This window comes from Pseudorasbora parva, chromosome 1, assembly GCF_024679245.1.
Source record: "Pseudorasbora parva isolate DD20220531a chromosome 1, ASM2467924v1, whole genome shotgun sequence".
In the NCBI taxonomy this organism is placed as follows: domain Eukaryota; kingdom Metazoa; phylum Chordata; class Actinopteri; order Cypriniformes; family Gobionidae; genus Pseudorasbora; species Pseudorasbora parva.
The window spans coordinates 4,355,424-4,366,945 of NC_090172.1; the positions used below are offsets into that span (position 1 = coordinate 4,355,424).

Below are 11,522 nucleotides of genomic sequence, written 5' to 3' on the forward strand. Positions count from 1 at the left end.
GTCAAGTGTACCAGGATCCTGTTCTCTGGTCTCTGACTGTCAGCCCCCCTCCCTTCCTCCCACTTCACTTGCCCCTACTCCCTCTAGACTAGCAGTAAGCCAGGTGTATCACATCATAACCCCTAGGGATGAGGCACACTATTAAAAACACACACATCACCAAGCCTATCAGGTGATAAGAATATAATCCCTCCTTTGGCTTAATGCAAGAATCTACAATAACAACTGTGATCTAATTTATCCATTGACAGCATTTCATTTAGGGATTGACATGACGGCTAACTATTAAGTTAATTGTGAAGGTCTTATAAATAATGTACATTTTTCTTTCAGGTTCTGTGAGTCTCCCACAAGTGATCTAGAAATGAGAAATGGACGTGGCCGTGGTAAAAGAATGCGACCCAATAGCAACACCCCAGTAAATGAGAACAGCAACTCGTCTGATAATAAGGGCAGCAACAACAGCAAGACAAGAGCAAGTTCCAACAGCAAGGGTCGACGTGGAAGCCAAAACTCCTCTGAGCGCAGGACTCCTCCCAACAGCAACACAGAGGATATAAAAGCCAGTCCCTCCTCGGCCAGTAAGCGCAAGAGCAAGCCTGCATCAGACATGGAGCCCAACTCCAGCTCTGAAGATTCTAAAGGCAATAAGCGTATGCGCACAAATTCAAATGGTGGAATGACCTCTTCTGCACTCCCAATTCCTATCATCAAAACTGAATCCCTTCCTCCTCCACTAGACAGAACCTGCCCCTCACCTGTATTGATTGACTGCCCACATCCCAATTGCAACAAGAAGTACAAGCACATCAATGGCTTGAAGTACCATCAGGCTCGTGCTCATAATGACGATGATATTAAGTTAGACATGGATGGGGACAGCGAGTATGGGGAAGAATCCTCTCTTCATCCAGAGCCAGGAAGTTGCAATGGAGCTTCGATTACACAGAAAGGCTCTCTCTCCCCAGCACGGTCTGTCACGCCTAAAGGAAGAGGCTTTGATGCTCAGAGTCCATCTCCTTCTCCTGGAAAGTTTGGCTCTAAGGCAAAGAAAAAGAATGGCGATGTTGAGGCAGACGTTTGTGGCACACCTATGGAGGTTTGTGAGGATGGGCCTTGCGTCACTGCTGATGAGGCTAGCAATGATGGCATAGAGGATAGGAAGTCCAAAAAGCCCAACAGCAATGTCAAATCTGACAAGCTGTCCCAGAAGAACATGAAATCTTCCAGGACAATGGCTCCATCCATACCTTCTCAGCAGATGTACTCTCTGCAGCCAACATCATTCAGTGGTGGAAGCCCCAACCATCCCCCTGGGATGCCCAACCTGTTGCAGGGCATCCCCAAGAGTCCCCAGCTAAAAGGCATGCAATCTAAGTTAGGTGTAGCTGGGGACTCGTCGCCACTTAATCCAGCCTTGAGCAGCTCCAAGGACAAAAAGAAAAAGGATAAGAAAAAGAAAGATTTGGCCAAGGATGCAGACAGTCCCAAGCTCCCAGCAAAAAGCGGGAAAACCGAAGAGGGGAAAAGTCCATACTCTGAAACCTCTGACCCAGGAAGTAGAAGTGAAGGTCATCTCAATGGCTCCTCAGACCCTCATCAAAGCCGCCTTGCTAGCATGAAGGCAGAGGCGGATAAGATATACAGCTTCACTGACAATGCTCCCAGTCCATCCATCGGGGTGGCCAGTCGTGTGGATAGCAGCGGACAGCCTCTCACTCCTCTTCACGTTGTCACCCAGAATGGGGCTGATAGTTCCTCAGTAAAGACGAATAGTCCTGCATACTCTGACATATCTGACGCAGGAGAGGACGGGGAAGGCAAAGTGGAAGGGGTCAAAGTCAAGACTGAAGATCAGTCAGGCAGGGACAGTGCGAAAAAGGCTCTCTTTCCGCCTCAGGCATCCTCTAAGGAATCTTCGTATTACGCTAACTATGACAACTACTACTCTCCCAGTTACACCCACCCTAGCCCTAGTGGCTCCACTGGTGGTGGTCCTCTACCAGATGTGCAAGCTGTGAAACTGAAGAAAGAAGATGAACAAGAATTGCCAGAGGAGAAGGCGAAGGTGGACGTGCAGGATGAGCGCAAAGCTGAGGTTGTTTCAAGTCAGCCACACCAACAGCAGCAAGCCTCGGTCATTCAGCAGCGCTCCAATATGTACATGCAGCCGCTCTACTACAACCAATACTATGTCCCCCCATATGGATACCCAGACCAGGTATATCACAACCACCTCATGAACACTAATCCAACCTATAGGCAGCAGTATGAGGAGAGGCAGAGACTCATGGCTGAGCAGCACAGGTCTGCTGAGAAAAAGCCTGATTCAGGTGTAAAGGACAGGGAAGCCTCTATGAAGGAGGACTGGAAACAGAAGGGCCCTGTTCCTCCAAGCCTAACAAAAGCACCCAGCCTTTCAGACCTTGGAAAGCCACAGGCCACTGGCAAGCAGAGAGACACTAACTCCGAACCTGTCAAGTCAGTCATCATCCCTAAAGGGGAGGAGGTCAAGCTGCAGCCACAGCAGGCTGAGGGGCTTAAAATGAAGCTCAGTGAAGCTGGTCATCATGGAAAGGATGACTCAAAGGCAAGTGTAGAGTCTGCCAGGCTGGGTATGGAGCAAGCCATGTGGTACAGACAGGTGAGGCAAACATGTCATTCTTGAACTGAACAACTGCACTGTTTGCAAGCTAGAGAGATAGTTCACACACAAATAAAAAATCAGTCATCTTTTACTCATCTTCATGTCACATAGTGACCAGGAAGTCTGAAAAGGATAACAATGAGCATAATTAAAGTCTTCTAATGCAAACTCTAAGTATTATTGTGAGATTATATGTCAAAATGATAAAATCACAGATTTCATAAGGGTAAACATATTTAATTACCTTTTAAAACCATGACTGTTACTTCTTCTTGTTTTCCAGTACCCTGACAGTCAGAGACCGCCAGATGAGGAGCGAGACAGGGAACGAGACAGAAAAGGCAGAGATGAGAGACCTAGGCAAAAAGACAACAGCTCCAAAGAAGATAGTAAAGATGGAACTGATGGTTCATGTCCTCCCAGCACTGAGGACCATCGAAGTGGAGGGAAAGATCCCCGGCCCAATGCCCACATACCTTTCAGCTCCCCCTTGGCACAGCACCAACCCTACCTGCATTACATGCATGGATATCCTTTTGGACAAAGCTACGATCCCAACCATCCTGGATACAGAGGCATGTCCTCCGTCATGATGCAGAACTACCCAGGTAAGACAAATAATAACATCATTTAATTTAATGATCGATTTGTATGTTTTGGCCAACAACATACTCTATGCAATTATAGAATGGTGCAAAGGATCATCACTTAGATGACAAATTTTTCTTGCGTTGCATTAACAAACGTCAGTACTCAAGGTGGCAACTATTACTTTCAAATACCGCTGCTTTTTAATCAGATGCGTTATCATTTTTAGACATGACTACAGTTTAACTTGTTCAGCAAGAATCTCCTCTTGTAGATTACAGAATCCCCATTATAGCACCCCTTGTGGCAACGTTGAGAAGGCAACACACACTTGCGCTGCTTTATAAATTGGTTTTGACATTTTATAACACAATGACATGTAAAAATCAATTTGTGTTGGTAAAAGAGTTGACATTCATATACTTGCATAAAGTATGTTTTGGGTCTTTATGTGTGTTAAGGCACTTCCATAAAATAGAAACACAATATGGTTTCCTAATCTTTAGGGTCCTATCTGCCAGCGGGATACCCTTTCTCCCCTTATGGCAGTAAAATGGGCGGTGGAGAGGAAGCAGAGAAATCTCGCTCCAGCCCCACAGTCAGCAGCAAGTCGGCTTCAGAGTCCAAAGCCCTGGACATACTACACCAACATGCCAACCAGTACAAGAGCAAATCTCCCACCGTTGCCGACAAGCCCTCCCATGAAAGGGAGAGAGGACCAAGTGATCGAGAGCGGGAAAGAGAGAGGGATCGAGAGAGGGAAAGAGAAATGGATCGGCCTCGATCATCTCCCTCCCAACGTCTAATGCAACCCCACCACCACCATCTAGGCTATCCCCTTGTAGCCGGACAGTATGATCTGTCTTATGCCACAGGTTAGCATTACTCTTTTACATTAATTTATGAACATGAGCATTCAGATTATTTTGAGATGGTTGTGGATGAAGCTCACAGTCTGTCCAGAACATATATTTAACCTCCAAATCATTGTTTTACTTTATTATATGCGTTTTATATAGGTAGCATATGCTGTGCAATATGGCCTCATTTTTAATCATGATGATATCATAAATTAGCTTTTTTTCTTTACCACACTAATTTCCAGGCATTTCTTAATGAGATTTAAAATGGCTTATGTGATGTGTTTAGGGGGGATAACACAACAAAATATTGCTGCTCATAAAACTGTGCCAATTGCACAAGGAAACTGAGCATAAACAACATCTTTACTGGATGTTCCTTAATTGCAGGCCTTTCATCGTCAGCGATTGTTGCCAGTCAGCAAGCCTCAGCCCCTTCCCTGTACCCACCAGCACGGAGGTGAGAATGGTAAGAGGAAACAAAAGATCAAGGAAAGTCAGCAGGAGCGATGGATTGTGGCCAAACAGAGAGTAAATCGCATAAATCAGTCAGTAATGACAGCAGCATGTGTATCCCTAGTTCTGCTTTCATGTCAAAGCTTCATAGAAGGCTCTTTACTAAAGGTTCTGTAGCCCTCCCATATGTTTCATAGCAAGATTATTTAAGGACCCCTAGATCGAGGCTAGTGTTTTTAGCACAGCAGCATTGCTAACACTCCTGCACCGTTTCGACAAATGAAGCCTGTGCTGACCTCTGGTGGAAAGACATGTAATGACATCAGGGAACTGGGGAGAGTGCATTGCATTAGGCATGTTTAATAATAATAAAAATAATAAATAATTTACTTTTATAATTGTTTATAGATTTCATTTGAAAGCCAAATTAAAATGCTCTGTTCTAACCAGTGGTTTCTTGTGTTTTCTTTCTTTCTTTTAGGGAAACCTGATTGTCTCGCCCTTATTTACAAATAATCATGTGACTGGATCACATGGGGAAGTATATGGAGTTCATTTAGACATCAGTTGAATGGTGTTTCTATATTTTTAGTTTTTCTGCCGGAATGTGTGGCAGATTGATGTTTTCCTAGTATCTGTACCTCGTACCCCACTACAGACTGAGACCAGGTTCAAAGCCATCCTGCCCTGCTCAAAGCCCAGCTGGCCACTGAACTCTGCCTGTCAACTGGTGAGGAATGGTTGAAAAGCAAGGACTGTCATTGTGCTCGCCTGACGCAGGCTGTGGCCAGGCTGAGGCGAGGACTTGGAGGGGACATAAGAACACAAAGACTGAATAGTTTTATCACACTGAGATAACTAAAGTTGTTTCCTTTTTTATTTTAGTTGGCATCCTCACTGAAAACAAAAACAAAAAACGGTTTGACCCACGTTTTTGAATTGTTCTCTAGATACCACCAGTGAACGCTTCAGATAATATCTAGTATTGTCTCATAACTCTGTCTTTTGGCCCTTGGTTCCTAAACGGTTCTGATCGCCACATGCCTCAAGACTGCTTTTTCCCCCCTCAAGATTGTTTCTTTTTTCCACGCCTCGCTTCTCTATCATCAGCATGGTTCCGTGTAACAAAAATGACATCAACATTTCTGTTCCAACAACCAGTAAGTTATAGCACTGCTTAAACTGTGCAGTAAGTTCCGGTGACCGTCATGCTGTTTTATCAAGACGTGTTCAGCACGACCATCTGGCCTCTCATGGTAAGCGTCCTGTATCAGTTAGACACTAGCATGACTGCCCGAGATTCTTCACTTCCAGATTCATTTTTGTGAAATCTAATTTTAGTGAGCACTGTTTGGCCAGTCTTTCAGAAGAACAGCACCGGCTGAGGTCCGTTTACTCCAGGGAATTCTCTCGGTTATCCTTCAACTTGAATCCGAATATCCTCTTTCCCGTCTTGGCTACCTTACCTCATTGCTAACAGAATTTCCGATTTATCGCTGTGGTTCTTAAAATGGGTGTTTGTTTATGTGACAAGGTATAGTAAGTTCTTTTAGAGAGACGCTTACGTGGTGGCCGTTCTGTGACAGCGGTATGGGGTGCGTGACACCAGAGGCCCAGTAGTTTCGTTCTTGCATGGGGCCGCTCTATCCCTGAACACTTATTGTGGAAGTGTTGTGATAACTCCAGCGTGTTTTATGAAACCAAGTGAGCGTTTGACCCGAACATGCTTTCATAGACCATCATGCTCTGTGTATTTCATGTGTCGTCCAGCATGGTGTACTATAGCACTAGAAATGTGGCTTTAAACAGTGTCTCCTCAGGCAAAGCAGCTTTGGTTTCACACCAAACACTGTCGACTTTCTTGGTTGCGCACACCATGTGATGTCTGTATATGATGTACAGAGGGACTATTTTAAAATGCAATCGAGCAACCATCTGATTACTGTTGTTTTGTTGAAATCTGTCTCTTAGGTGTGTTTTTCGGTACTGTCCTCGGCTTTATCTGCCATAGCTTTGTTTTGGCTTGCTGGATTTTTTAACATTCAGTAGATCCTTGAAACTCTCAAATAAGTCTCGGGGGTCTCTCAATCCAAAATCTCAACTTGTTAGATAATGGTGGTTCTCAGGCGGTTTCCTGGTCATTTTCTGCTGAAAATACTGATTTGGGGTCATATTTTCACACAAATGGGTAGATTTTTGGAACGAAACGACAGACAGGTGTTCGGAGGATTACGTTGACTCATTCACTCCCTCTCGTGTTTAAAGTCGCAATGGATAATAAAAAGCAGTAAAGCACCATGGTACACAGAGAGAAATGGGCTGTTACACATCCAAATATGTAATTTGATATTAGGTACATTGGGATGTTTGTGCTGCACAGAACCACTTTCTGAATTGCCAAGAGTTCAAACCTGAACAATTATTTTTTGTCAGTGAAGAAAGATTCTCAGAACATGGTAATTGTCCCATGCATTTCGCTTCAAATGGTGCTCAGTTGACATGCTGTGATTTTGTGGAAAGAGGATGCAGTGCACTATTGCATGCTTTACGTCATTTTCACAATGGACTACCACCTCTTTCCTGTTGCGCTTCATCCCAAGTGTTTCTCATCTTATCACCAAGTATCAGGCCCCGGTACTTAAAGAATAAAGAATGTTTACATTTTTTTTAATGGCTTTATTTTGATTTTTTTTTTTTTTTTTTTTTTGCTGTTTCACCCAATTCCTCCTGTTCTTTCTTGGACTGTTCTCTTATGTAAAGTGTACATTACCACGTTTCTTTTTTATACAATACTGTAACTTGCCTTTGTACATTTAGGCAAAAAAAAATAAATCTTTTTATGAGACAATCACATCTGTCCTTGTGTGGCTCTCTCTGTTCTGTTTTACAATCATTTAAAGAACTTTATAATTATTTTTATTTATTTTTACATGTTCTTTTTTTTAACGATAAATGTGGATGTTATTATCTTTCAATCAAAAGATGGTTTTCAAGTGTTATCATTGGCCCTGTTCACACTGGTATTAAGATGAGTTTTGGTCAATCAGATCACAAGTGGACGACTCTAAATACAGGTGTAAACGGGTCTGAAATGTTTTGAGCTTATCCACTTTCGGCCACGTCCAGAGGTAGTGGAAAACACATTGGACCGGATTGCTTTCGTAGTGTAGACGCTCATGTGGCCGAATGTGTTCAAACAGCCACAAAAGACCGTCTTCTCTCCGTCTACTGACCTAATGCGGGAACATTATGGGAAGAGTGCGAGCCAGACGGGATTTTAACTTTGACGGCTGGAGACCCAAGTTTGGTTTGAAGATGAAAAACGTACCAGCACAATGTTCTCTCACCATTCCTGATTTCTAACACACACTCTCAGCGTTCTGCTGGTCTTGGGGCTGTCAGAGCAAAACTAAAGCTGAGGCTCTCTGTGTGTTTTCCCTCATGGGTGTCGGAAGCAAAAAAATGTGGGTGGGTCCTCTCTAAAATATTTTACTGGAGCAGATGCCATTCATATTGAGTACAAATATATCGTGTTTACTAAACATCTGGTTGGGCCAGACAAAACTATGGAAAACACAGATTAATTTACAGCACCGATAGTGTAGGGGTAAGGAGAATGGCATCAAGTTTTGATGCAAAACGACCCGAGGTTCGAATCCGCCTTTTGCCGAACTCCCTCTACTCCCTTTTCCCCATCACATATCAGATCAGAAAGGCATTTATTTTCAATATAAATGTGAAAATAAAGCATCTAATGTGTTTAATAATAAGTGTTTATCAATTAGGGGTAGGTAAACAGACATGCACTGAATTAGAGACGATAAAACTGAGTGGGTTAAATATCTTGGTCTTAAAAAGTGGGGGTCTCGTTCCACCCATTTTCAATGGTTCTGACACTGGTTCCGATGTTTTTCCTTTATCTCTGGACGAGTTCATATGTAAATTGCATTTTTTAAAAGCTTATTTTGTTCATTAGATGGAAAGATCTGAAAAAGCCCATACATTTACCCTCCCCTCAAAGAAATCAGGACAGAAGTGGTTAAAAGTGGACAAGAGATGGATTAAAACACCAGGTGTAAACGGGAATGTCACTCCCTCGTCTACTTGGGATCCGATTGACCGAAACGCATCTTAACGCCAGCTGTAAACCGGGCCATGCTGACAATTGTAAGGTCCAGTTAACACTAGAGGACACTTATTCCTACTTTGTCAATGATTCTTTATCAAATTAATTAATTTTTCCCATTCCTACACGACCAATAAATCTACATGATTTCCCCCAACCATTAAAGCTACACTGTGTGATATTTTCTCCCATCTAGTGGTGAAAAGGTATATGACCATCCAGTGAATAATAGTTTCTGCTCCTCTCAATTTCGATTTCGTTTCAACTCCTACGGTGGCCGATTTAGTCATGGCTTCCAGTTCGACCTCTTCGGTGAGTGTTGCGTCAACTCAAGTGATGAGGTAATTTTTGAAAACTATTATAATTTGCAGTTATTTAATTTAACAAATGATCTATGATCAAATTAATCTATGTAAAATGAATAATAGTTTTACGTTTTCGTTATTTTTAACCAGTTCATTGCTAACATCAGCTATCAGGTTCCCAGACGAATGCAAGCTCTTAGTAAAGGAACTTTTATCAGTGCTATCATTATTCTGTATATTGTACAACACCACTAGCGTAAGGCAAACAAATTATAATGCAATTAAAATATTAATGTCATGTTATCCGTCATAGAACACGGATTTATGTTATAAGGTAAACAATACTTTTTCATCATTGACGCGAGGAAAACTATCCTAGACGTCGTTCTAGTGTTATGCACAGCACACCATGATATAATTAGCCAAGCAACAATAAAACTTCCAATATACACAAATAGGCTGAATTAATATTACCTGTCGAGAAGAAAGCAGGCAATGTCGGCGTTCTTTTTAAAATCGTTGCTCCCCATGAGCTCTTTCCATCTTGGAAAGGCCACTCCAATATTTACTTTTGTCTTGTTGATTTGCCTGTCGCGTTGCCGGCTTAATTCTCTTTTCCGCTTCCTTGGCGACTCTGATACATATCCCGCAATGTTACACTCTAAAAAATGCTGGGTTAAAAACAACCCAAGTTGGGTTGAAAATGCACCGACCCAACAATTGGGTTGTTTTAACCCAATGGTTGAGTTGTTCTTACCCAGCAATTGGGTTGTCTTAAGCAACATTTAACCCAACCACTGGGTTAAAACAACTCAACCACTGGGTTAAAACAACTCAACCACTGGGTTAAAACAACTCAACCATTGGGTTAAAACAACTCAATTGTTGGGTCGGTGCATTTTCAACCCAACTTGGGTTGTTTTTAACCCAGCATTTTTTAGAGTGTACTAGGTCCCCGACCCGAGTCGAATTCGGTAATCAATTCCAGGACGTGGTTGCTTTCACACAGAAGGCGACCCGGCAATGCTCCGGGAATATTGCGGGTCCGACGAGCAGCGTGAAAGGGGCTTAAGAGTGATCCTCCATCATCATATAGCAGCCTCAAGCAATCCCCCTCTTCACATTCGACACGGTGCCATCGAGTGTAAAAACGCGAAAAGCGAAGCTTGAATTTACGGGTATGTCCCTCTTTGGCAAATGTACTTTCAAGATGGAGGAGCAACATGGCGACCGCCATCCGAACCCTCAACACGTATGTATTTTCAATGGTATATTATAAAATTACGAGAATACATTATTACTTGAAAGAAGTAAATATACATTAATGAGCACATATATTTTTGAAAGAACTAAGTGATTTTAGCTAAGAATAAACTAAAAAAGTTACACAGTGTAGCTTTAATGAATGAATTCTGCCTTTTATAGAGATTATGCAATTCATATCCAATGAAATGATAGAAAATATATGCACTATGAAATTGTCAGTCACTGATTTTTCTTTTTTAAAGAACATCTTCCCATGGTACATCAGTCCTTTTTAACATTGTGATATTTCCATGTTTTATACGACTGTGGGAGCACTGTTAACTATTTAAAACGAGTTTTATATGTTTATAAGACTGACAGGCTCAATAAACTGCTGGAAATATTCCAATCCATACAAATTCTTGAATGCATGAAATTCCAAATCCCTAGCATTTTAATTCACTTGCCTTATTGCTCTAATGCTGTTAGACAGTCATATGGCAACAATGAAATGTTTGAAAGGGTAATTGTTTTGAATCATTTGAGTATTTGCACAGTAAGACCCATAAAGCCCTTTTAGCTTGTGTAAAGTGCTTTGTCTATGACAAAAGGAGCTTTTTATGTGCAACGTGATGCAGCAGTGGAGATTACGCAGGATGATTTTGTGGATTGTGAATGTAAAATCTGATTATCGCTGATGGGAGGGGGATGGGAGGGAGGCATGGAGAAGCTGAGGCGATGACTTTTCCTCTAATGTCCTGCAAGGGCATGGAAGTACACGTTTCCTCTTGCTGCTTAGCAAATCTGCATCGGACATCTGGGATTTCATGGGATGCACTATATATGCAGCCAGTTCTGAGGCTCCTTCGGCGGAGGGGCCTGAGGCACAGAGACGCCCCCATGGTCACAGCACCAGGACCTGTCGCACCCGGGACCGGTGAGGCTCAGAGGCAGAATAATGTGTGGACTAAAGCTGATGATACACAGTGCAACTTTTTGAGCAATGTTGCTTTCCCATTGAGAATGGGCAACACATTTCTATCTGGATATCCAAAAAGAAATGTGTTGCCCATTCTCAATGGGAAAATGCCTAAGCAACATCGCTTGGCAAAATTGCCCCATGTATCATAGGCATTACTGTTGACCTGAGTCTTTTATTAATGCTTAACTTTAAGCTGTTAAAAACTGATCTGTGTAGTTTGAAAAAAAATGTGACTGTAGGCTACCCAGTCATTTCGGGCTGCTTGTGTTTGCTTTGGCTATACTTTTACATTTTCACTGTGGATTTCATTCAT

General features: G+C 42.4%; 2 protein-coding genes across 3 annotated transcripts in view; both read left to right on the forward strand.

Moving 5' to 3' along the window:
* Positions 1-7,404, forward strand: part of znf609b (zinc finger protein 609b) — an 82,452-nt gene extending 75,048 nt beyond the window's left edge. Inside the window, exons 5-9 of one of the 2 annotated variants that reach the window (XM_067453649.1) lie at positions 334-2,644; positions 2,931-3,255; positions 3,742-4,110; positions 4,486-4,564; positions 5,033-7,404. In XM_067453649.1, the coding sequence (XP_067309750.1) occupies positions 334-2,644; positions 2,931-3,255; positions 3,742-4,110; positions 4,486-4,559 (3,079 nt within the window). In that variant the 3' untranslated portion in view covers positions 4,560-4,564; positions 5,033-7,404. The remainder of the gene's footprint in view (positions 1-333; positions 2,645-2,930; positions 3,256-3,741; positions 4,111-4,485; positions 4,565-5,032) is intronic. The other variant, XM_067453566.1, reaches the window with a different exon arrangement.
* Positions 7,405-11,006: 3,602 nt separating this feature from the next.
* Positions 11,007-11,522, forward strand: part of gramd2aa (GRAM domain containing 2Aa) — a 54,392-nt gene continuing 53,876 nt past the window's right edge. The window contains exon 1 of the mRNA XM_067453767.1: positions 11,007-11,164. Within this exon, the coding sequence (XP_067309868.1) occupies positions 11,055-11,164 (110 nt within the window). The 5' untranslated portion in view covers positions 11,007-11,054. The remainder of the gene's footprint in view (positions 11,165-11,522) is intronic.